At 38.0% G+C, this 26,769-nt stretch overlaps 1 protein-coding gene across 9 annotated transcripts; it reads right to left on the bottom strand.

The window, feature by feature from the left end:
- On the bottom strand, positions 1 to 26,768 carry LOC114014827 (uncharacterized). 9 transcript variants are annotated; one of them, XM_055702007.1, is made up of 7 exons: positions 26,520 to 26,712; positions 26,369 to 26,412; positions 25,987 to 26,031; positions 25,425 to 25,896; positions 25,073 to 25,174; positions 24,413 to 24,509; positions 22,524 to 24,340 (listed from the first exon to the last, which is right to left on the bottom strand). In XM_055702007.1, the coding sequence occupies exons 4-7, from the start codon at positions 25,544 to 25,546 to the stop codon at positions 23,900 to 23,902; spliced, it is 762 nt and encodes a 253-aa protein (XP_055557982.1). In that variant the 5' UTR covers positions 25,547 to 25,896; positions 25,987 to 26,031; positions 26,369 to 26,412; positions 26,520 to 26,712; the 3' UTR covers positions 22,524 to 23,899. The 9 variants fall into 9 exon arrangements, 5 of the variants coding, with proteins under 5 accessions (XP_055558004.1, XP_055557982.1, XP_055557977.1 ...); XM_055702002.1 differs by having other exon boundaries at positions 25,425 to 25,550; XM_055702017.1 differs by having other exon boundaries at positions 25,425 to 25,550; positions 26,592 to 26,712.
- Position 26,769: the final 1 nt, after the last annotated feature.

The following is a 26,769-nucleotide window of genomic DNA, read 5'->3' as shown; positions in this document are numbered from 1 at the left end:
GGAGTGAGATAATAATCAGATAGGTTTCCTTTAGTGCTGAGAACAAGCAAAATACATAGGATAAAATGACATTGCTTTAACATACGTACCTTAAAGATCTTGAGCCATTTGGACACTAATTTTTACCAGAGTTCAGAAAAAGACATACCATGTCTTATAGATTATAGAAGATATCTTCAGCTTTTATCCTCTGAAATAAAAACAAGAAAGTTCAAACAGGTCCTAATTTCTATAAATAAACAATACTGTATTACCATGTTCTGTGCGTTTGTCAAGTCTTGAAGAGCCAGATTGTGATCCTGGCTTTGTGCCCACACCAGGAATTATGAGGCTGTTCAGCATTCATGCTGCCTACACTTGCTGCCTATATAAGCACTGTCAAGATTACAAGCAAGAAGGTTCTACAGGACCATTGATTTACTCACTTTGCAAGTGTATGGAGAACAGTCAGCTAGAAATTTGGCCATAAAAAGTATTCAGTTCTCCAGTACATGGGCTTAGTAGTCATGTAAAGTTATCTGCCCTAAATAAAAGGCTGATGCATACTGGCATATCTCCCTACCCGAAAAAAAAAAAGCAGGAAAGAAGTGTGAGAACACAGAATTCAGTGGCTTTGAGTCATGATGCGACTTTTTTTAGGCTTGTGCATTATCATTGTTGTTAACCTACAAATTAATCCTAATTTAATCTTTGCCCAATGGGGAAAGAACCTACTCCTGGCTCCTGGTATCTGCAGTTCCACCTACCCTAACAAATAAAAAGAGGGAGGTTGCTCAAGCACCAGGCCTCTGTTCATCTACACCTGCTTAACTGGTAACTCTTTCCTTATGCTTTAGACTGCTCCAAATATCTCTCTTCAAGACAAAGTCTTAGCAGGCTTTTGGAGACAGTTTGCTTCATGAGCTGATCCCAGAAGTCTGTGTACTATGTATGCAGTGTGGATCTGGCAAACCTATACAAGGCTGGCTATCTCTAACCAGTGTGGAAATGAGCTAGTCCTTTACACTTGATCTCAGATACTGAGACCCATTTCTTAGAAGCTCTCACTGTATGACTATTGAGCATAGACTCAAGTTGCTGGCCATCACTACCTATCTTTCCCCTGCTAGCTTTCTATTAATTTCTTAGGAAAAATATCAATAGCATAGCACTGCTCTAAGAAAGAAATATATGAATGCAAGGATCCATAAATACAAATCATTATTTTAAAAAGTAGACTTCTAAATCATTTGGGGGTCTTTCACACAGACACTGTTTATCAAAATTCTTCTTCAAATGCACTAACAGATGACTGTAACAACTTTCAGTGCTATTGTGAAGGCAGACCTCATTTTTATAAGCTGAACACTCCAGTCGTCTTCCCACTCATTACATCCTACATGTCGTCAATCTTAGTTTCAAAAACTGTCAATCCGAAATGCAGTGGGTGATATGCGTATTTTTTTAACCACACTAGAGGTGGGCATTTCTTTGATTTTCCTTTATTTTCTTGATTGCAAAGTACAGTATGTGCCTTACATACAAGCAAACACAAAAGTACATGAAAAACAGTATTTTGAAAACTGAAAACAGAACTTTAGTACAGTAACCCTTACAGCTAATCAAAGTCTTATTGTTAGTCAGACATCATCCTGATTATTTAATACAGTGGTTCCAGATATTATAATTACCTCTTTAGACTTAAGGTTATTGATTTAGTGAGAGCAATTATGAAATATTAACAAAAGAGAGAAAATAAAAGTCACAATAATTTGCTGAAGCACATTGTTACTTCTACAGCTATATTGCTATCTATGATCAAGCTGCCAGGAGAAGAAGGAGGAGAAAGAAGGAGGAGAGGGTAGCAGGATATTTTCCACAGGAGTGGAAATAAAGGCTATATTAGATGAGTGATTAACTAGACTCAGTGTAGGAGTTCCTATGTTTTAATGCTAATAGTTTATTTGCTACTATTGTTATCAAGGTACAGATGTCTTGTATAACACTTTAAACTCCAAGCAAAATGCTGCTTTTATTGAATTCACCTATGGAATTTCTGTGAAAGATTCTTTTTCTACTGTTTAAGGAACCACATTGCTGAAAAAACCTTCAAACAATCTCAAGAGGTTTACCTGCTGCCATGGGTATCAAAAAGTGGCAGTTTCACTTATCCTTATAAAGCCTCTGATGACACATAATTTAAATAACTTGCCAGACTTGCTGAGCTGGTTTGCCTCAAAGGCATTAAGGCTGACCAGTTGGTGATCTATTACAGTGTTATAGAATTGCTACTGAAATTATTTTAGCAGTAGGTATATACAGAACAAAACATCTTCAACAGAGAAGAGGATTAATAAATATTAAAAAAGCACTTTCTATTCTGACACTAAGAAAATATTTTCTTCCTGTCTTCCTTAGTAGCTGAACATTTTTCAGTGTCGATTCATAGAATTGCTTACTGAGGTACTTCAGCAACAGGGTATATTTCCAGTTCAGACCTGAATAAATTTTGTGGCATGATCAAGAAGTTAAGCACTGATGGTGGTTATTACATCTTTAAAAAATTCTCTACTTAAACAGTTTGAAATATCTAAAGCTTTCATGTCTGGCAAATGTTGCTTGTAATGAAAATATTTACATACTCCTAACTACAGAGACTGTCAGATGTTGCTAAAGTTAGCAGTGTTACACAATACTGAAGGCAACACAAATGATTGTCAGCCACTAAAAGAAACAGGTTCTGTGTTCCAAAAAGCTTTATCAGCTTCTCATATTTTTAAAACTCCTTTCTGTGTCCCAAAAAGTACTCTTTCTTTAATGGGGCATTATCACTTCTTTCCCAGACCCTGACATGCAGGATACCAAGAGAATAGACTACTTTTCTGTTTATCTGACTACTGTTTTCTGCAAGAACCCTTTGAACTATAATCTATTTTATGGCTAATCCTTTAGTTTAATTCCCTATTTATTGGCACAACTGACAAGGGAGAGGTAGCTAAATAGCATTCCAAACTCCTCACCCTATTAAGGGGCAAAGGAAGTTAAGTACCCAGAGAATGCAGGTACGATGCAGATGAGCTTTCACACCCTAGGTTTTTTTTAAACTCTATTTTGGACTTTCTCAGCATTCTCATCCATAGCTTGCTTTTCAAGGATTCATTGTGAGAAGCAGTTATCTGTTCCCTGTTTAGGGAATGGTAGGTGCAAAAATCTCTTGATTAAACCTCTCTCTGCATTATACCGTTCTCTGCATGTCACATGCAGAAATGGGGGTCATTTCTAACAATGAAGTTTCAGAGTAGATGTAAACTAATAGCTCATGTGACCAGAGTCACAAAGTAAGAAGTATTTAAAACATGCTAAAAAAAGTGTAGAGAAGATGGATTAAAGCTATTTTCTGAGCAATAGTTCAGAGGTTGCTACTTTTCATACATGTTCTGAAGTTCTTCTGACCTCGCCTTGCCTTTCTTACTTTTGCAAAGTACTTAGAGGTTTCTGGAAAAGATACTATATAAGGGCTAGATTTTTAGTTCAGTGAGATGCCTATGCATTGGAGTAAGGGAGGCTTAAAGGAATACAAGAATATGCAAAATTAGGTGGATGTTGTACATTCTGTAACTTCTTCTCCTTCCAGAAAGCAAAGATGCAATATGGATAGGATCATCTTCATCTGCCTACAGTTGGTGAACCAAAGTAAAACTTGGAAATAAGACTTCAATTTGTTGTTGATACTTGCCAGTAGCAATCATCACAATCCTAGTGCCAAGGTAGCACAGAGTTGATCAAGACTTCCTAGAACCACACAACTCCCCCTTGGAATGCTCAAATAGGAGCAATTGCTGTTTCCTTTTACTGAGTTATGTCCTGGAGATTAACCTAGCCCTAAATTAACAGCTAAAAATGGCAATTTATCTTTTAAATATTTGTAGAATAACCAGGAATATATTTACAAGTACTACAGTGTGGCGTTGGTCCACAAAAGTGAATCTCAAACTACATGTTACCTTTTCACTCAATCAAAAAGGTAAGAAAGTGGAAAGGGAAAAAATAAATAGTAGCACTCTAGGAGAAGGAGAGAGGATAACTCTTGACTATCTGTCCACATCCAATTGCTATATAGTATGATTCTTCATAACTCAATTGAATTGCTTCCTGTTTGTGTTTCCTTTAAAAACATACTTATGCAGATATTGAGTAAATTAACTGAAAAATAGAAAGAAGGTTTTTCCATCATAAAAAATCACTGGAAAAAATATGCTGGGAAATTGAATAAATCAGGCAGGTGATGAAAAATCCACCAGATCTTTAAAACTTCATATTTATAGAATAATCTGTGAGTATAAGCAATTTTAAATTAATCTTTAAAAAAATTAATTACCAAATCATTCAGCAGGAAGTAGATTATGAAAAGATCTTATTAATATAGACTGGATGCTTTTTTAGCATTCATTTTTCACTCTGACAAAAGTACCGAGTAAGAGGAGGTTCTCCCACATACTAAAATAGGCTGTGGCAAAGAAATTGGCAAAATGATAAAACATACACATGCCAGATGGCTGTGTTTTCATGTTCCAATAGAAGGGTGTCATAATTCCATTCTTGACTGCCGTTCTTTACATAAAAGACACCAAAAATAGAATGTATCAGAAAACCATATTCTACTGTGAGTATCAATTTTAGGAATCCCAGTGCATAAAAGGAAATGACTGGCTACATCACAATTACTTAAAACATTTAATATCTTTCCACAATAAAAAAATAAGCACAGGATGCACAAAAAGCTATCTAAAGCTGTTTAACAAGGACACACTAACTATAATTTTGCTTTTGAGGTCCTGTTCTTTTTTCTAGATGTTAGGTGTCTTGTTCAGTGAGAACAGACTTACCTTTTGAAAGTACCTAGTGAGCCAAATGAAATTTACCTCTTGTAAATGGTGGATAGTTGTCCAGTTTTGCACAGCAATTCACACAGAAATCCTGAAAAGGGCTCAAGTCACCAAAAGATATTTAAACCTACATCTCAGACCTACCCTTTCTACTGAAGTTGTGCTACAGTTCAGCTGCATATGCAGGAGTTCCCTGGCCTGAACAAAAGCATACAATTTCTGTAGTGTAGTAGACAAAAGACATTTGGTAGGGTCTGAATTTTCAGTTTATTCATTTCATACCAGAAAAACCCTGAACAAAAAAAACAAATATGAAGACATGTCGCTTTGGAAATTTAGCGACTGGGCTCCTTCCTTCCTGTTCTTCTGGCCAAAATCCTCACTCTCCCTCTTAGATGGTGCACCAGAGATTGAGGATCACCTCAATTTTAGTCGTCCAAAATAAGAGTTTTTCCATTATGAACTGATCCTGATACAGACATTGTGAAGTGTTGTTTTGAAAGTAGGCATTTAATTTCTGCTTAAAGACCACTTTGATTTTCCAATATGAACCTAATTACGAATACTTTGTTCAAGTACCTGAAAATTTATATTCTACTATTAGACAATATTCTTCCAACAATATTTTAAAGAGCAGAGTTTGAAATGACAGGCCATTACAAAACAAAGTAATACTTCAAATTTATTACAGACATATGCTTTTAAAGAAATTAAAAAGAAAAGAAGGTTTAGAGTGGCACATTCTCAAAAGTTCTCTTAATTTCATTTCTGTCTAATTTCGACTAAGTGAACTAGGAAAATATTTCTTTTTAAAAGACAATTATGTATTAGACAATACAAGATGAATACCGATGTAATTTGCTACTCTTACTGAAGATATTTTTACTGAAATAAAATTTCATACAGGAATTTGGATAAGGGGAAGGTAAAGACAGAAATACAAATTTCTAATACCTGGATAAAACTAGACAGAAGTAGGATGTTCTGGAAAAAAAATACAGAAAATAAACTGGCAAGTTAAAAATAGAGCAGAGAGAAATTACCAAGAGTAACTTTGAAATGCATTATATCACAGGACAGAGAAAGAGTGGTCCTTAAAAATAAGGCCTTCTTCTGGAAATAATAATTTCCAGTAGAAGGAATTTTTTATTTAAATTTTCCATGTTGTATCAGAGACACATTGAAAATGGAAAAGTAGAGTATTTTGAGTATAAAAAGCTGAGTAAATGTATGAGAAGTGAAAGATATTGACACTATAATGTCTTCAAAAACAAGGAGATATATGTGAAAGAAAAGGAACTAGTTATGGTGTGCATGCCTTTGCAGAAATCTTTGCAGACTTAACTCAAAATATGACAATGGTGTTTCAGGGTACGTCTCCTCAGGACATCACTGCCATGCAGATACAGTTGACAAGATACATGTGAGCTAAGTCACCTATGCATGTACACACCAAGTCTTCTACTGCAAAGCCAAAGTTCAACTGCCTGCAGGTTCTCATGTCATACTTCCAGTCATGCAACACACATTTCTGGTATAGTTTTATAAAAACACCACTTGTGGGTTATACAGGGCCTTAGCCTTCCCTAGGCATGCTAAGCCCTATGGGGATGGATGACCAGAGCAATGTATATCATATGCGGTGGCTGGGAACTTTTATCATCATCATCATCATCATCATCATCACCATCATCATTATTATTATTGCTGTGCCTAGCCCAGATCAGTAACCCTCTTATTAGCTGTTCTATTGCACTGAATACATACATATTTAGAATATCCACTCCTATGCCTGAATTAATACAGCAAGGTTCATATAAGACAGGGCTTGCTGGGTTCTGGCCTGCTGTCTGCAGATAGTTTCTCAAAAAAAAAAAGGAAAATAAAAGATGTAGGAGTTCAATATTCAGCAAGAACATGCTCCCAGGATTGCAGATGCACTTGTTGATGGATTGTTGAAAAATGGTTGAGTTCAGAACACAAAAGCTTCACACTGTCAGTGTCATACATTTAATACTGTATAACATTTTATTAAAACATATCTCAGAGTTATTTACAAAGGAAGCTACTATCTTCCAAATACTAGCACTACCATGAGAAAACCCTAATGAATGCATGATGAGTTTTTTATTCTCTAACTTCTTTACCCATTCACAGCATAGGGAGCCAGAGGACACAGGCTGAACAGTTTGAACAGACAGTTCATTCACAGAATAAATTTCTTCAAAATTCAGGGAGTATGTTTAATATCCAGTGTCCTTTGGAAATAAATATATTAAAGAAGCATGATAGGACTAAATGAAGATTCTGCAACCATTTCTATGTATATGAACACTTACCATGTAAACGTATCTTTTATTACTGGGTTATATTTACATACAGCTAACACAGAGCAATCTTGTTATCAGTCTTTTCACTCAAGTAGATATACCTGAACTAAAACCTTTTATAATACTGGTTTTATTTTTCATAGGAATAAGACAGCATTGGGGCAGCACCACTACTTATGCCTATAGCCAAAGAATTAATGTTTCATTTTTTCCAAAATTGTTCATATGAAAATGACACAACCTGAAACTAGTTAGATAACTAAAAAAATGCTAAAATGTATATGAAAGCATTTGAATATTTACCATATTATTTACATCTTTTCCCCAGTTATAGGGAAACTTTACAATGCTTACATACTAAAAACAGATCAGGGTAATGGTTATATTCCTACATATGGGACCAAAACATACTTTACTATGGCAGGTTGGTTTGTTTCCTTAGAGGGGAAAAAAAGAAAAACAAAACAAAAACAAACAAACAAAAAGCAAACAAAAAAAAACCCAAACACACAACCAACAACCCAAATCAGCAATAAAAGTGAGAAAGCAAAAACTCTTTAAATTGAGGCTTCAGCCTTTATGGCTTTGACACTATGCTGGCTTTCCCCCAAGATTTCTGTAGAACAGTGTGTGGAGGCAAAACGTTCTGCACTGCTTCTAGGACATACACTTTCCTTTGCCAAGTACACCAGGCCTCAGTAACAAACTCACACAGCCAACACATCATCGATGTTTAAAGGCTGATCTAAAATAATCCACTCGTTACATTGAAGGGAAATTAGTGTTCATGTCTTGAAGAAGTTTTGACTCAAACCTACCTCAGTTTTAATCATTGGTTCAGAGAACTTAAACATTTCCATTATGTTTAGACCAGTAAGCCACTCCCTCCAGCAGTGCCTGAAAGAGCCGTTTCTTCTCCCTTTCTTCCTTTCCTTTGAAATCTGTTTCTGTCACCATAGGAAACATGCTGACAAAGTGAAGTGCAAAGAATTATTAAGATAAGTTAGTGAAAAAGGTGGGAATAGAAATCAGGAATTCTGGGCCTAATTCACGTTCCTTGAGGCTAAAAAATATTTCTATAATATGAGGTTTCCTATATCAGACACCTGCTATTATACATTACACAAGAAAATGCCTCTCAGAAAATTTTATGGTAATGCTTTTTCCTTGGTTGGCAATGCCAAAATACCAGCGTCTTTTTAAAAATGAAATAAGAAACTACTGTATATTCCATGCATCTTAATGTTTCGAACTATCTAAAGAATTCACTAAGTTTATTATACCATCTACTTGATTTGAAGGAGGAGGAATTAATGAAATGCCAAGATCCAGTGAGGCATATTTCAAAAACTTACTTAGTAATTACTTGCTTTGTCACTGTTATGATGACATTTGAAAAAGTCTTCACTGAGATCAGAGAACCAATTTTTTATCACAGCAATCTATCTGTGGGAAAAGCAAATTATTTGCTATAATCTATATTCAATATACTCTTTCACAACTAGAAAAATAAAGTAAATCAATAAAAGAATCATTTCAAAACAGAAGAAGGTGACAGGAAAGTAATTCCAAAAGCAACAGCTGCTTCTGGTCATTTTGACACAGCATAAAACTAATCTTTAGGAGACTTTTGCACTGCATTGAAAAGTTTAGAGCACCTTATATATAGAGAAGATTTAGGCAGCAATGGTTTGGATGTTTTTTTCTTCCTTTGTTATTATTAGGCTCATTTGTAAATTCTTTGGTCTGAAGATAGGTAGGTAGGGAGTTTTCTACTGCCATCTGTTGATAAATTAGGAATAGAATTGAAGTCCACAGGAGAATGAGCTTGCTTCCAGCATCCCACCATTGCTCCCACCAATGCATGAGGGAATTGAAGCTTGGGAAAAAGCCATTCTGCATCAGCTTTACCGGGGAAGCTCTTTAGGACACACCAGAAATGCATGTAAATTCCCAACAGCATGGAAAGAAAGAAAAGGTTCTGATTTGTGGTTAGGGCTCGGCTCAAAGGTCATGCGATTGATCCTGTTTCAGTGCCAAAGATTTTGCAAGGAAATTATACAGATGTGATTATAGGAAGGCACCTCTGCAGCAAAAAAGCACTTTGATAAAATGGCAGAGGGCAGCAGCAGAAAACCTAATTATGGTTCTTAACATTCACTGACGTGTCCTGAAGACTTGGAAAGCTACCCCAAAAGTACAACGGATCAAAACACTATTTTAAATATGTGTAATGTCCCACAGTTACTGTATTGGAAAAAGACAGAAAAAAAGAAACATACATATTCAGAATCAGTATTTCAAGGACAGTGATTCTAGTTGAATAAGGACATTGTTGTTTCATAGATAGTTTTTGCAAACACACAGACTGAATATGCCTAAATCTGTATCCATTAACAAATTTCAACAGAAATACAGTAAGATTAGTACTGCAATTATGTTTTGGGGTTTGTGTGTTGGGGTTTTTTAGACATACATTCTTAATACTTCATCTTTGCAGAGAATTAAAAAAATGCTTTACGTCTTAAAATCCGATTTACAAGAAAGCACATTTTCTAGAAGCTGTCAAATAGATCTACTTTTTCTGCTTGCTTGTAGCAGCAAGTCAGCTTCTGTAACACTCTTCAGTATTCACTGTATACTTGACTTAACATTCATCAGTGCTTCTACATTGCTGGGAAGAATGTAGTTAATTGTCCATTTCTTTATCTTTTCTAGTAAAAGAAATGGGAAAGTCTTACATAAAGTTTTTTAAAATTTTAAAATTAACCAAGGCTAGTAGAAATCTGCCCCAAGTACCAGTTTAACAGCTGCAGGATAGTAGAAAAAGTTGGTATCTAGCTTCACCTGCTCATTAATAGAATGAAGTATATTGTGTTATCCTTGAGGGAAGTTTATTAGTTTCTGTTCTGCTGTCTGCTTCACTGCTGATGTGACGCACATCTCCAGCCTTTCTGGCTGGGATCTGGTGATTTACAAAACTCATGAGGTGGTAAGCGTTCTTATGAGCAACCTGCTGATTTGCTTCTGGTACTCTTTTTTCTGTCACCAGTTGTCAAAACTTTGGGAGGCTTATTGAAAACAAATTTCACTCAGTGGAAAAAAAAAACAAATAAAAAAAATCTCAAATTAAAATTGAAGTTCACCTCCTAAAACCCAAATACTTCACATCAAATACAAAGGACTGGCAACTCTGAATTGGAATGATCACTCATTCCATACTGCAACTTGAAAGCTGATCGCCTTGTAAAACTGTTTAGATCATGTAAAGAATATATCAGTAAAGCACCATCAAGAGACCTAGTCACCTGAGAGTCTCTCAGATCTCCAGGATAACACAATCTGCTGACACCAAACTACAATTAGCATCTGGGAACTAAAGAAGTGATATGAAAAAGGGATATTGGCTTATCTAATATTTTTTACTGTGATCAGAGAGAAAAACCACTGTTGCCAGGCTTTTTTGGACTTTTCTCCCCCATTTTCCATTTTTTCACACTGCTGCACTTGACCATCTTCTTTCCTTCAGTTTGCTACTGCTGGCAACACCACCCTGGGCAAAGAGCCTAAGTTAATACATTCACTGGATTATACTCTGTCCTGTGCCTCACCCTTAATGCTGGCACATTTCTCCAGTGAGAGCAGCGTCACTCATTGGGAAACACTGAACTAAAAGACTAAAGTGTAATTTGTGTTTTGTTTACAAAAAAAGTGGCTGATATATTCTGGAGCTTTCCCCACATAGATTTTGGGGTTCTTTTGTGCAATGTTTTTTCTTTGGTTTTGGGGGCTCTTTTATGGAACGCACTTTTCTTTATTTTACATCTCAGTTCCATACTTGCTTTTGAGTGAACATTGCATGGTAAAAGGCCCAGAGAAGATATGTTGTTTAATTAGGCCTTTTAAATGGAGGTTAAAGAGCACCAAGAAATTTCCTTCAGTTAACTTGGCAGAAATATTACAAGTAAAAGCTTTTGATTTTGAAATTAATATACAAATTCTATAGTAAAATGTGATTATTCTATTTCCTTCAGCTTTTTCCTCCATTAAGATTTTTCTTCCCAGATTTGCCTGATATTGGGTCTTTCTAAAGTAGTAGCTAAATTTTCCCAGAATGTCTAATTCTTTATGTGTCTAAGAACTACAGCAGTGAACAGCCCAAATTTGGTCACATATCTGATGCTTCCCTTTACTGCATGTGAGAGGCATAGTCTTGTAATGTTTTCCTTCTTTCCTCTCCCACTACCTCCACAACACAGTAACCTTCACACTGAATGAGAATAGCTGGATACAGCTTCCTGCATGGCTTCTCAATTGCTGGCAATTTAGTTGGCCAGATGGGGTTTCTGTGGAGAAATGTGAAGGCTAAGTGTGCCCTTGCAGAGCTCTTGGCTCCTGCTGACTTAGCGAGTGAAGGACACGATCAAATAATACAACTTCCTCTTCTTTTCTCACCTTCTTTATATCCCCTTCTATTTTCCCTCTTTCTACTCATCCAGGACTGTCTGTCTGTACTACTGTTTCAGTTGACCTCCCCCCACCGCCCACCCCCCCAGTTAGGATCCACAGCACCTTGAAATTAAGGCAATCTTTACCAGTCTTACTCTAAGTTCCTATAGGGAAAATGTGAAGTGTTGAAGAGACTAAAGTGAGACATGAAGCTTTAGCAGATGCACGAAACAGAAGCAGTGTCTGTAGATAATATGAAATGGTAGCATGGAGCTCTTTAGCCGGGAAAGCAGGATAGTGCAGCATCTGCATATTGTTTCTGTATGAGTAGCAGAGCAAGGCATCAGTTGATTTCTGCTCTTACCGATCCTGGGAAAATATTAAGAGCAGGAACAGCAGCTGATATATATATATATTTTTTTTTTTCCAGAGAAGCTTTAAAAGAGACTAAGTGGGGGCAGATATTGAGGGAAATGAGATTTAAGCCCCATTATAAATGGACATATCATCAGAGCAATTTTGAAAATGTGCTGAGTCACCAGTCCATTTAAAAGTCATGGCAACATATTCATTAACCACATTAAAGTAAAGGAAAGTCCCATAATACACACTTACATTTACAACTGATTGACTTCAAAATGCCTTAAATTGGCACATAGGTATTTTTATAAAGGATAGACAGCTCTGGGAAACAAAACACTGAAGAAAGCCAGCTAGTCAAACAAAAGATCTTATCAGGAACAGACTACAAGCAAATGGGATTCTGGCCACAATATACTTGTACATGAAATACAAAAGTTTGGCTCTCTGACATCCTTCTTTAAAATAGAAATGCATCCTTTTTTTAGAAAGGTATGCTTTTTTCTTCAAATATATCAAAAGTCCCTCACAACAGTCACAAGATGGGAATATGTTTGCCTCTCCAGTCTGCAATCAGGTGTAACGAAGAACCACCAACAAAATCTTACTGTTGTAAAGATAAGGCAAGAACTTAATATTTAAAAGCTTTCTTTTCCCTTTATAAAGAGCAAAATAGTATTGTTAACATAGTATTTCATGACTGATTAGTCCTCAGTCTGGCCCAGAGGTCAATTTTTTTGAATCAGCAAGTCACATGTGTCAGCAGCCTTGAATGGTGATTTTGATGAGAGTGCTTGTGTGGTGAGAAAGCACTATTATGTGGGCTGTTCTCAGCCTTACACCTTAAAATTCTAGCATGACTGAGGATCAGTCATGATGTTTCCATTCTTCTACAGGTATTAGTCGACATCTAATTCTTCTTCCTAATTAAAAACAAAACTATTTTCTAAAAAGCTATCATTTCTGCATTTAAAGTACATATAGCAGAAACAAAAGCAGCCTAAATTATTAGTTCCAAGTCTTTCTACCAATTAATCTAACCTGAGAAAATTGATCATATTCTGTACATTGCTGATAAATAATTTTGATGTCCTATTGACAACTGTAGCAGTGTAAAATTCTATTTTTACATCTGTCAGCAGTTGCTTGCCAAATATTTTCTTGCTACTATCAGGTAACCAGATACACATATCTTTGCAAATTTATACATATCAGCATATGTATATATGTTGCGTAGAAATCTCTGAAATTGAGCCCAGGTAAATCAGTTTATCTGGTATGACATCCTTCCATTTTCCTCAACAGGAAAACATTCTCAAGTTTACTGACCTATGTCTTCAAGGTGCTTTCTTCCTACCTGACATACACCATAGCGGACAAGAGGCATGCTGTAAGTTGGAGGAAGGGTGGAAGCATAAATGAGTTTTGCTGGAGGAAAAGGAAGGACAGAAAACTTACCTAATTCTGTAACCTAATAGTTAGGATACTTAATTGACTATAGGGTGGCTATATGTCAAATGACTACATTTTCTGAACTGCTTATTATATGTTTTACATTAAATATTCCTGTGAGAAAAGCAGAGCTATACCTGGATGAAAGGAACTGTCTCAGATCTTCTTTTTCACAGATAGGTATTCCAACATAACCTAACCCATGTAAAGTTACCAATGGCAATTTAACTGGTCATCCAAACTTGTCATTACATCTATGTTGCCTCTTTGGACCTGACTCTTTCTAATCCCTTTCATGGAATCCAATTCATGTCTGAATCTTTTATCTTTCAAGTTTCTCCACTAAATTAAATTCCATCTGTGAAGCCTATAAAGACTTAATCATGCCTCCTAACAAATGTTATCACACTTACATAGCAAAAGATGCCCAGAGAGAAGACTAGAACATTTGGGAACTTCTGCCATCTGTGCATCTCCCACTTATGCTTATTCAAGAATCCTTTCCCTCACCCCAGTTCCTTCTTCTCCAAAGTGTTGTTTCATGCGTAAATGCATTTCCTTTCATAAAGACAGAGATCTTTACTGTCCTCTGTCTGCAACAGAAATTACTATATGCCACACGATTATATTAAAAGGATATTATTAGGGTCAAAAAATGAAACATTTATTTCATAGTTAGAAAACTATAAAAATTAAATGATAGGTAGAATCACAGTTCCACTCACTTGTACTTGTGCAGTCTGGCATAGTCTGTCACTAGAGTCATATTTTTTCCCTTCAAGGCCCCTGGTCTCTTCATTGTAAAGAACTGACCTTCTCTAAAGTGAAATCAAGGAGGAAAACAATGTTTCATAGTGTTAGAACATTATACTTTAAAGCTGGAGCCTGACACTTCCATCATAGAATTCCCTCATGACATTAAGTCACAGATCTGTCCTGGTTTTGGCTGGGATAGAGTTAATTTTCTTCTTAGTAGCTGGTACAGTGTTGTGTTTTGGATTTAGTATGAGAATGATTTTGGTAACACACCGGCATTTTAGTTGTCACTAAGTAATGCTTACTCTACTTACTCTTTCTCCATTCACCGAGGACATTTCAAGTTTCCCATGCCCTGCCAGTGAGTGGGTGCACAACAAACTGGTAGGGAGCACAGCCAGGACAACTGACCTGAACTAACCAAAGGGATATTCCATACCATAGAACATCATGCTCAATATATGAACTGGGGGGAGCTGGCTGGGAGCTGCCGATCACTGCTCAGGAACTGGCTGGGCATCGCTCAGCAAGTGGTGAGCAATTGTATTGTGCATCACTTGTTTGGGTTTTTTTCCCTTAGGTTGTATTCCTTGATCTTCCTCTCCCCTTAATTACAATTAGCATTGTCATTGGGTTTTGTGGGGTTTTTTACTTTATTTCAATTATTAGACTGTTTTTATCTCAACCCATGGGTTTTACCCTTTTTCTGATTCTCCTCCCCATCCCACCAGGGGGGTGAACATGCAGCTGTGTGGTATTTACTTGCTGGCTGGGGTTAAACCACAGCAGTTGATTGTGATTTCACCTGCTTCTGAGTTCCTACCTGAAATCCTGAGACTGTTCTGCAGAACAGTGAGCATGCCTAGACACACCTTTTGTCAGTTAGTTTTGTTTTGCACATGTAAAAGCTATGTAATTCTAAGCACAGCCCAAAACATGGACCTAAAAGGTTTAGATTAGATATCCTAAATCTGTGCATATTTTTGACCCACATCTCCATATTACTTTCCTATTTGTAATACTGGAATTATAATAACCCCCAGTATAACACAGTCCTTCACAAATTAAAAAAAAAATTTTTTAAAAATATTTTTAGACAATGCAGTAATGTACATAATAAAAAATTCCATTTAGTAATTCTGTTTCCAAAAGATTATTTGAACAATGTGCGGTAAATAAGGCCTTGAGATAAACACAGAGCATGAAAAAAAATCCAAATAGTTTTGTATTAAATCAAACCTTACACATTTGTTCTGTGTAATTAAATAAAAATATGTTTTCATTTATTAAAAATGCACTTGTTTAGTTATTTAGTATGTATTTGTTCATTTGTGTTTAATTAAATCTTTATTTATTTATTTATTTGGTTCCAAATTGAAATTGGAATTTCAATGGAGAAAGAGTACATGAACATGTAATTAGATTACAATCAAACATTTTAATGGATGGTACATTGGCATCTAAATTAAGGGTCTGCTGACAGTATTATTCTGATAATTTCTAACTTCTGAGTGTTTGATCTGGCACTATGAATAATGTTCTTAATAACAATTGGGGGGGATAATATTAATTTTTTTGCTATATCATTTCCCAGCCAAAACACAACCAAACAAACTGAACACAGAACAAAGGTTTAATCATAAGCTATATTAGTGATGCTTACACACTTGGTCATCAGGATCATTTCGTTTTGATCTGCCAGATAAAACTTAGCTATTTAAACAACACTAAACATATACAATGTTGCCATTTTTTACAGAGAGCTTGAATGGGATAATTGTATAGTAAATTTTGCAGTTATTTTGACATCATTGATACTTAGGACAGTAAATAACCTTTCTTCATACTTTTGTCTCTATTCAGAAATAGCTTTCACCCCTCTGTGTTCAAACATGGCAGCTTCCTGCTCCACGTTGTTATGGCCCGAAACATGGGCCACATAATACAGGAGGAAAGCAGTTTCTGGGCAAAGAGCTGAAATCATCAAGAAAGTATTAGTCAACCACATGTTGGGTTACACCTAACGTAAATGACATCTCTGGGAAATTAATCTTCTAAAAATGTAAAAGTCCTTACCAATCTTATGTAAAATACAGGGTTTCAGTGGATTGCAACTTGAACAAACTTGAGTGGATGGGTTTTAATATTCAGACAAAATACTCACAAAAGCTAGCCTCTTGAAAGCTCAAGTTCATAATGAAATTATGAAAGTGAAGGAATGATTTAAATAAGATTGTCTATACATTTCATCACAGGTAAAATAACCTAGCTTCATTTTCAGATGTCATTGAATCAGTCTGACTTTTTCACAAATTTAACTGTATCTTCAGACCTAGAAAGAAGTTATGTGCTAAAGCTCAATAAAGTCATAAGCAACTAAAAAAGAGGTATATTATTGAAGTGTCATGAAGTCATAACAGCTTATGTTATCATTCTTACTTAAAACTTTCATAGTAATAATACCAAGTTAAGTCAATAACTTCTTCCAAGAATGACACATTAGAAGAAAGGTAGAAAACTTTTCTTCTCATTACTTTGCATTCAAGGTATTTTGAAACTGTAGTAGATTAAATATATCCTCCTTAAATCACATTACAAGTCATATAGTTTCCCTTGAGAGAAAAAAAAATAGTTTAGTACAAAAATGTCAAAATGTTTCTAAAAGAAAAACAAAAGTTAATAAATAAAAGATTAATAATTTACTTGAAAAGTAGATTCACCCAGCTGTGTTGATGCATAGTTTTAAAACTAAAATTGGTACACCCTCAGCTTTCTGAAATATTTTTGCTCATTTCTCCCTTACAAAACCATAACTGTATTTGTTCATAAAATTAAAAAAAGCCACTAACCTGTCTTCTCCACCCCATTATTGTATTTCTAAACCTCTTCCCTGTTTTACCACCCCATTATTGTATTTCTAAACGTCTCTTTCAAATCTGTCTTTCTAAACTTCTGTATGTTACTCAATAGAAGATTCTTCATGTAATTATTTATTCTAGCATATGGATTTTGCTTGTTCATCAAGGGTGTAAAATATTTATATGTGTGTGCATATATATAAATACTTTCTGTATATTCTGCCTGGTGACATCTAGTAGGTAGCACCTTTCTTCATTTAGATTAACCTTTGACATTCTGCACAGCTGTTCTTGTAAAATGCCAAACCCATACATGTTTTAAGTTCCTTTTCACCTGGTTTTCCTTCTGTCTGTGCACTCTTCAACTCTTTGAAAGTGCTACATTCTTTTGTTCAGATATAGCTTCTTTTGTCCTCAATTTACTACCTACCTTTTCACTCTCACTCCCATTCTTTTAATGTGAAGCATTCAGATGTGCAAAATAATGAACTTGCAAATTAATTATGTAGATAATACGTAGACAATACATGGACAAGACAGACACACAGACACACAGTGGCAAAATAGCAGAATATGTAAATAGTGTATCACCTTGTAGACTTCAGTGAAGTGTGAAATGTAAATCTTTGGATCTTATTCAGAAAATTGCTCAGAATGCAATGGCTTCACTTTTGGAGAACATGCTATAAATAAGCAAAGTTTAAGTAAAATTATACTTGTTTACCTAGAGACACCCAAATAATTTATACATTGTTTAGCTATACAACAAGGATCGTGATGTTGAAATGAGGAAAATTATCATTGAAAGTAAAAGTTTGGAAGAAGAATTATCTTATCTGAAATTAAATTAGTTCAAAGACTACAAAATACTCAGAGCAAAGTCTTGATAATCTTCACTGCAAAATCCTGAAGGAATTAATACATACATCTGAAGTGTCTAGAACAAGGATCCTTAGTAAGTATATCAGGATGATCATTTATGGAAAATAGCAAATTGCCTGCCTACATTTGAGAAAGGAAGCTGAAGGGGGGAAATCAATAGATGTTTCAGCATGATTTTTATGTGGGTTTAGAATGCAAATCTTCAAAGTAAATTTTGAAGCAAAGAATGAGTAGCCACAGAGAAGTACAAAGCAAACTTAATAAAATCTACCTAAAGGTTTCAAAGAGTAGATGATACCTTTTTACCTGATATCTCTCTTTAATAGTTTATCTTCTAAGTAAGGCAAGTGGAGAAGATCTCACCTATCTGGATTTCAAAACGGTTTTTGACACTGTCTGATAGGAAAAGTTATTAGTTAAGACTTACAAGATAATGAATTGACTAAGCAGGAGAGGACAACAGATTCTGCGAGGTGTTTGCATCATTACACGGAAGCTGTTAAGGAGTTCTTCATGGACTGTATTGCAATAGACCTTTTTGATATTTAAATTAAAGAGTAGATCACAAAAACTTGGAACATGCTGCTGAAATTTCCTGGTAAAACAAGTCTGAGAATCATCAAAATCATAAAAACATACAAAAAGAATCAGATTATCTCGATGACTTCTATAATAGAAACGGGATTAAATTTAATAGTACAAAGAGCAATGTAACAAGATTTTCAGCTGTAAACTGAGTTCATCAGCTGGAAATGACACAGAAAAAGAAAGATCCAACCAATCTACTAGAGAAGGACTCTCAGCCACCAAAATGCAATGTAGCTATGAAAAATGCTAATATGGAGTATCAGAAAAGGTATTTCTTGGAAAGAAAGTGATGTTTAATGTCATTACATCAGGTAGAATACGTCTTAATGATGGAAATTATGAACAGTTCCTGTTCTCCATATTAGAGAAAGATTCACTGAAAGCTTCACTAAAAATGGAGTGGATGTAAAGGGGAAGTCCGTCAGTGTGATGTCAGGAAAACAGAACTTAATTCATGAGAGGAAATTGAAAAATCTTTTATTATTTTGCAAACAACACTAATATGACAGAAATGCTCTCTGTAAAAACTTGAATGGGTAAAGAGAGTCTGCAGATGTTTATAGTGATGGACTGAACTTCAAGATAAATATCAATATGAGAATTTTATATATAAACATATAAATAATACAGGGTTTATGCACCATGAGTGCTTGCAGTAGTACAGGATAGGATTCAGCACCCAAGGATCCATTGTCAGTTTATTCTGAGTCGTAAACAAGATCTCTGTGGTCAGGCAAAATAATGTTTACAGCACCAAGTGGTTTAATGGCATTTATTTGGATTAAAATACACATAATTTTCTTCTTCACTCATCTGCTTAAGATCTACATGAATGCTTTGAACATCATTCACTCACTAGGTGCCTAATGCAAAGCTTATTTAGTGAAAGTACTTCCATTGACTTCTGTATGCTTTGGATTAGGTTCTATATCCTTACCCATCAACCAGCTGCTGCAGGCTTCCAGTTTTATCACAATATTAGACTGCTTTTCTCTTTTTACCATGATCTTAAAAGGCAAAGAAAGAGGTATACTTTGGTTTGCCCTGTCTGTTCTTTAATGTGCTTAGATTGCAGTTATTTCCTGCTGAGCCCTGGATGAGGTTTAGTTTGTTGAAGAGAAAATTTTTAATCATCTCACAGAATGAATGAACTAGAAGATATGTCAGGCTTCTATCAGAAGATGAAAAATGTGGAAACTTATCAGCAGCTCTCTTCCTCTAGATATATTGTAGGTCACAAAAACCCACTCTGTACAGCACTTATTACTTTTATAAAGGAAGCTAAAAATGTAATTATGCAAAGGATGATCACCAAGAAACTTTGCAAAACAGTTAAAGCAGGCATAAAAGTATGGCTGCTTGTGCATGGCAAAAAGTGCAAAAGAGGCAGCAGGATAACAAATGGTTTCAAAGACAGGCTATGTAATCTTCCCCCCAGGAAAGGTGGCTGCAACTCCTTCACTCTTACTTCGGAGAATTAACATAGCAGTGCAAAACAATTCAGAAGCAAAGCTGCCCAGGGTTGTACCAGCAGACAGATCAGTGCTTAGCAACCTAAAATGTATTTGGCTACTGGATAGACTTTGCTTAATTTTTTTCCTATTGATGCTTACAGGATCCTTTTTTAGTGTGATAATAAGCAGGGCCTTCCCCAGCTTCTAATTTTCATTTTGGCTAAAAGCCAAAGCTCTTCACTAGACCTTGTGCAGTAGAAGCATGGATATATATGTTTATGTTTTAATCTAGTTCAGGGAAAGGTGCAAGGGACTCCACCTGTTCACACTTGCTTTCTTTTGTTCATCATTAGCAGTAGATGGTAACAGGTGAACAGCCCTTACTGAATAGTTATGCCTCTGTTAGGGTCAAATGAAGGTTTAAGGGAAAAATGGTATGCTTCTGCACTGTACAGCTAAATAAGGGTTATAACAATATGACCTCTAAGGGTTCTAATGATGCACTTTTCATATGAAAAGAAATGGCAGGTCTAACATTATAAAATACCTAATAAAACAGTTTTAATTGCTGCAGAACAAGGCCAAATAGACTGTCTAATAAGCAATCAGCAACTTGGTCCTACTCTAAATTACTTTCCTTGCCATCATATTATTTCCCTAATTTATAATAACGGTGTATTTATATGACCCTTACTTCAGCTGGAGAGGAATGATTATTTTTGATGAAGTAGACAAACATTAAAGCTCCCAAATACGTAAGTGAGTAGATGTGTAGGCTTAAAAATTACATTTTAGATATAGCAAATAACATATATTGGCATTAGCTTACAGAAGGGAATAGAGCACCACAGAATTCAATTATCCATAACAGAATTTGAATTTCAATATCAAAGGTTCTTCCTCTGAACTCTGCAGAGTTGCCACCTTGCTTGGGTATTTTCTTTTCTACTCAACGGGCAGTTGACACAGCAGATTCACAAAGACATGCCAGATCTTTTCTGCTATTCTGAATTAAATAAATAATAAATTAAAGCTGTGCAGGATGAATTAGTAATATCAAACAAAAGATTTTATGATCTAGTGGTTCTTGTTTAAAAATGAAAGAAAACTTTTACTCACAGCAAAGATATTTGCAGCATCCTAAAAAAAAATAAATTAAAAAAGGTAGAGCATAGAACTGAGGTTTAGAAGTCTTGAAGAGTGTATAGAGGCAAAATGGTTTTACAAAGTCTGCGTACTCGGTTCTGCATATAAGGGAGAACTGACAGAAATAGGTGGAAGCAGGAGCTTAAGAATAACTGTATTTCAATGTATCTATTACAGTTTAGTATATGTTACTACTATCCACCAAATTTCATGATACAAGACCTTCCTTTGTATATGTAGGTCTCTGAAACACAAACTTCTTTTAAACTCTCTTCTGAATGAGCTGTTTTGACTTCCAGCAGTCCATAAAATAAAGCAGAAGTGATTGCCACTTATTCAAAGACAAATATTGAGGTGAATCCAGACTGTATTTACTAAAAGAAGTATGTAAGTGCAAAACTGGTCTGATTAACTTAATCTGAAAAAAAACCCACATTTGTTAGTGTGTTGCTGGGTGATTGAGCAGGTCATTGCACATCCTTTTTTCTCATAAGGATAGTTTACAAAGACCTTTTGAGACCTTCAGTGTGCTCACTATTGATATCAAGCTTGGAAACATTATATCAGAAAAATCCTACATTATTTCCAAAAGTAATTGTGGTATTCTCTGCTAGTGAATCCATATGCATATCAGCTGTACTCATTTAAAATTTTCAGCAACAATGAACACATTTTTCCTTCTTTGTCAGTGCTACCTGTTTCTCATACATTTCATTTAAATTAAACCCAGATTTAATTATCTCCCCTGACTGTCTCATTGTATCTCTTTATGTAGAATATATACTAATGATTCCTAATTTTCCTCTATTTTATATAGGAATTCACCCAAACTCACCTTAAATGCTTTTTTCCCCCCTCTATAGTTTACTTCACATTTAGAGAAATCGAACATTACTTTAATTAAAAAACAAATCTATAAAATAATGGAGCTGGATGCAGCACTCATTTATATCCCTGCAAATCCAGGAAATCCAGTAGTTGCATATGGAGCATAAATCTAACTGAAATCTGCCTTCCCTCATGAAAATTCATATGCTTTTTAAAGACCTTTCATTAATTTTTCCTTCTGATTTTAAGCATAATCTGTCATTTCTGCATGATTTTGAATGGATAAATTTTTTTGTTAGCATCTGGGGGGGGGGGGGGGGAAGCCACTCTGTAAAAGACCTTTCATAACAGATTCTACAGAATAGTGTCTTTAAAAAAAAAAAAAAAAAAGAAGAAAAAAAAAAGAACACTTAAAACTTAACCATTGTGACTTGTAAGAAATATATATACACTGCAAAAATCCTAGTAAACTGAATCACAACCACTTTTACTAAATGTTAGTTTTCATCATTCTTTATAAATGTGAGAACTTAGAAATGCTGATGGAACCATGCCTGTGCAAAAACTTTTTATTTTTAAGAGACCTCAAATATTACCTAAAGAATAAGCAATTATAATCATGTGAGGTTTAAGCACTGTTATCCAACATAGATTATTTTTGCTCTTGTAGTAACTTTTACGGTGTATTATGCAGTTCAAAATTCTCACAGAGAGCAAAAGAGAGGATTTAAACAAAGTAACTGGTTCCATGCTTAGCTAGCATTCAGTTAAATAAGCACAGATGCAGTTGTTATCTGCTTAAGAGTAAATCTGTGGTTTCCTTATTTAAACTCTTCAGTTTAAAGGTCCATCAGAAATGCTGTTGCTGCAATGAATAATTTAATCACTTCTGCCTATTACATGCTACTACTACACGGCAAATGTATTTGCAAAGCAGTGAAAGGCAGCAGACAAGTGTCAGCACTCCCTATAATTCAGGCGACCTCCCGGTACAGTCACTGCAACGAGCGAAGGGAGCTCGGAAGCGGCCGGAGGGAGGTGGCGGTGGGGAAGGGAGGTCAAGAGATCACAGCAGATTGCACCAGATCAGCACGACACTTTCGAAAGATGAAAGGTCAACGCGGGCTCAGTGCTGTGGTGGTGTCATTTCATCTGTTTGTCCCTTGGTGGAGTTCTTGAGTTAGTTTCTCCCTTCCGTCAAATGGCTTTAACTGCTTCTTGTGGGGGTTTTGTCCTTGTTTTTACCCTGCTTTCAAATTTGCTGTCATGTTTACCGTATTTAACCTTTTCCTCGTATTATTATGAATATGTTACTTTCAAGCCCACCTGATTTATTTATTTTTTCCTTCGGGAGCTTTTTCGATTGTGTGCGTGCCAACAGTAGTACGTAGTATATATTTGTTAATGTATAGAATGGTATAGTTATGTAAATTATCTGTCTCTCTTTAACCCGAGATGGATTCCCACTGCAGATCCCAGAAGTAATTTTCCAGTGAGAGCCACCGACATTCCTGAACTGCGAAAAACAAATTGTCCTGGGCTGAAAGCTCCGACAGCCTCGAGTTCGGGCGCCGGCGGTAGCTACGGGGCTCCGCCACGAAATGCAAATGAAGTAGCCATTAATTGTATTTGCATATTTTAGCGATGATCCCAGCTTTTCAATCCACAAAGACAACAAAGCTCCGCTGCACAGCATCGAAGAGGGAGCTGGGGGGGGGGGGGGGGGGGGGGGGGGGGGGCGCAAGAGGAGCTGGGGAAGCTCCCAGGCTGCTTTAGGATTTCCCACGTAAAGCACGCTGCGAATGTCAGCAAGACGGATTCCTTCCCACATGCAAGATGCCACCGCGGTGGCCTTATCAGATGTTCCATTTAAGGACACAAGCTCTTATTCCCCCTCTGTATATCTCCAGCACCTCGGGCTATTTTATTTATTACAGCCGATTACATTTGTGATCCCGCTTCCCACTTGATCTCGCCAGATCAGGAGGACAAATGCCGTGTCGTGTCTGAGCGTTGTGGCCGTCTGTGTGCGTCTGGGCGAAGGGAGGGCGCCGGGAGGGGACTTGCACTGCGCAACAGATTTGACCAAGGGGGGCCCAGCCTCCCCCGCCCGAGAGCGCTGCGCTGGTTCCTACTGGCGCCCGAGCAGATGGGCGAGCACTGGCTGCGGAGGACCGGGAGCCCGCGGTGCCGGCGGGAGGGGTGCGGGGGGTGATTCCTCTCCCCCCCCCCAAGGAGCGGGATGCCGGGGCGGAGGGCGGCCAGCAGAGCCCCGGCCCCCTCCCGGCAGCCAGGGCACGTGGACCTGGAGCAGCGCTGCCATTCCACCATGCAGCGCACGTCGGGCCCATTTCCCACGCCGGTCGCCTGCCCTGGGGGAGGAAAGGAGGAGGAGGGGGAGGAAGGGGGAATCATAGGGAAGGGGAGGGAGGGGGGGCCGTTACCTCTGCTCCGAAAGAGGAACCAATCCACTGTGAAGGACGCAGCACTACCGAGCAGGAAAGACATTGTACATTCAGAGAGAGATTGCATGTGAAGACACTGCAAAAAAGAAAGAAAGGGAGGGGGGTTGGGGGACGCAGACCGCATGTGAAAGGCATAGTGTGTGTAAGAGAGGCCAGCGCGGGTAGAAGGGGAAGGGGGGAGCGATTGCACATGGCAAGAGAAAGAAATCACTCATTCGCTCGAAAGAGGCTATCGCAAAGCAGACCGTGGTAGAAGTAGACATGGGAGACAACGGGGAGGGAGACGCAGGCAAAAGGCGAGGTATCCATGCCGCGCAACAGCACAGAATCTGATTAAAGTTTATGGCAGGGACGTTAAAAGCCCTTTTATCCCGCCCGTCCCCTGGCGAATACATTAAGTTTCCTGGCTGAGTTTAAAAGCACAAAGGGAAGGGAACAGCGGGAGCTTGGGGTTGCAGTTGTATTGCTAGTGCAGGAAGCCAGTGTAATGCAGTATGCTGGTATTGCTACGTACTGGTGTGTCTGGATCGTACACTGTGGGCAAAATTTCCTCCTCTCAGAGTTCCAGAACAGCGAGGGGGAATTTTGATAAATTCAAGTTGCTTGGCAAATATAATAGGGATTTGGTATTAATCCTACTTAAACCGCTGCGAAGACGCTGAGCTCCCGAGCCCCCCTCCTCCGTCCGGGACTGCGGCGGTGAACACTGAGCCTGCGCCGAGCCGGGTTTTCTCGCTGATGCTGCAGATATAAAGCCGAGTGTCTCCAGCATCGGGGGGGAGGGGGGTGGGGGGGAGGAGGGTGGCGGGTAGAGGTTGGGGGGTGGTGGTGGTGGAATGCTGTTCTGGCGAGGCAGGGAAAGCGGCCGGGGCCGGGAGCGGTCACTCGCTCCATAGCGCCGACTTCATGCGGCGCGACTCTGCCCCTCCGTGCCTCTGGACTCCCCAAGGAAAGAGGTGGCAACCTTCCCTCCCTCCCCACATGCACTCACCGCCCCAAAAGACAAAGGCACGCTGCGACCGCTGCTTTGAACCACCTCAGCATACCCGACCGCTTTCCGCTCAAGTGTGTCATCGCGATGAAAAACAGGCATTTCACTACATTCGCCTGCATGCATCTTTATTCAAAATAACCATTTGAAACCAGGCATGTACGCACGCACACGCACAACTGGCAACAACTTGTTTTCCCACATGTGTTCACGGGGGGGGAGAGAGAGCAACTGGATTCCTACACCCACCCCCCCACCCCCGCTGCGCACCCACATGAGCGTGCACCCCACACCCCACCCCCAATCTGTTCCCACTGGCTGCCCCATGCTCGCCCAGATCCTCCCTCTCCTGCCAGCCCCCCGCAGTCTCCCTCTTCCCTCCGGGATCCGGGTGGAGAGGACAGGTACAGGAGCCAGGCATCACCCAGGGCGCAGGGGCAGAAGCACACCAAAGCCGTAGGCAATTAAATGGCTCAAAGTCAAAAGGAGAATAAACTAGGGACGATAGCATAAACAAAGTTGAACGGAGAGCTTTAACATTGAAGTTTATTTCCCCACTTACCCAGGTAGGTGACGCTACATTTTAGCAGTCATCGAAGCAGCAAGTCTGTTCGGAAATAAATCTGTCACTTCTTACATGCGTTTATTCTTACTAACCCTCTCGCCCCCTTCCTGACTTCCTGATCATCTTCTCCGAGGGATTTTTTTTTTTTTTTTTTTCCCTCCTAGGAAACCCGCAAACACCCTGAAAAGTCACGTTCAAATCATGAACACAAAGACCAAAAGGTTCAAACAGCACTGGGAAAGAGGACGAAAGTCTGAGATCTAAGGCAGCCCCCCATCCTCCCTGGAGTTTTTATGCAGTTACAGTGACTGCAGCTATTTCACAAAAGCACCGCCACGACAGGGGAAGGTGGGAATCTGTGGGAAACGAGTTTTCTTACCAGCGTGATTCCGCAAAATGTAGAGCCCCGAACGTGCACAAGCTCTGCCATAAAAAAAAAAAAGGCGAATAAACATTTGCTTTAAAAATCGTTGCTCTATTCACAGTCTACAGCGGAGGTGGGGAGGGAAGGGGTAGGAGAGAATCGCTACAGATCACGGATTTGAGAAGGCAACAGCAGCAACACTCGGGCGTGTAATGAGAATCGGTTTTGAGGACTGAACTGGTGTTTTGTGATGAGCAGCTATCCCACTTGCAGCACTAGCAGCAGCAGAGGCAGAGGGTAAGGCTGGGCTTTCTGGAGTGCAGCGCTTGACTCGTCCTCCCTCCCTCCCTCCCTCCCTCCCTCCCTCTCGCTCTCTCTCTCTCTCTTTGCTCTCCCTCTTTCTCTCTCTCCCCTCT

The sequence above is a fragment of the Falco cherrug genome, chromosome 1 (genome assembly GCF_023634085.1).
Source record: "Falco cherrug isolate bFalChe1 chromosome 1, bFalChe1.pri, whole genome shotgun sequence".
NCBI lineage: Eukaryota > Metazoa > Chordata > Aves > Falconiformes > Falconidae > Falco > Falco cherrug.
This window is presented reverse-complemented; position numbering and strand designations above follow the sequence as displayed.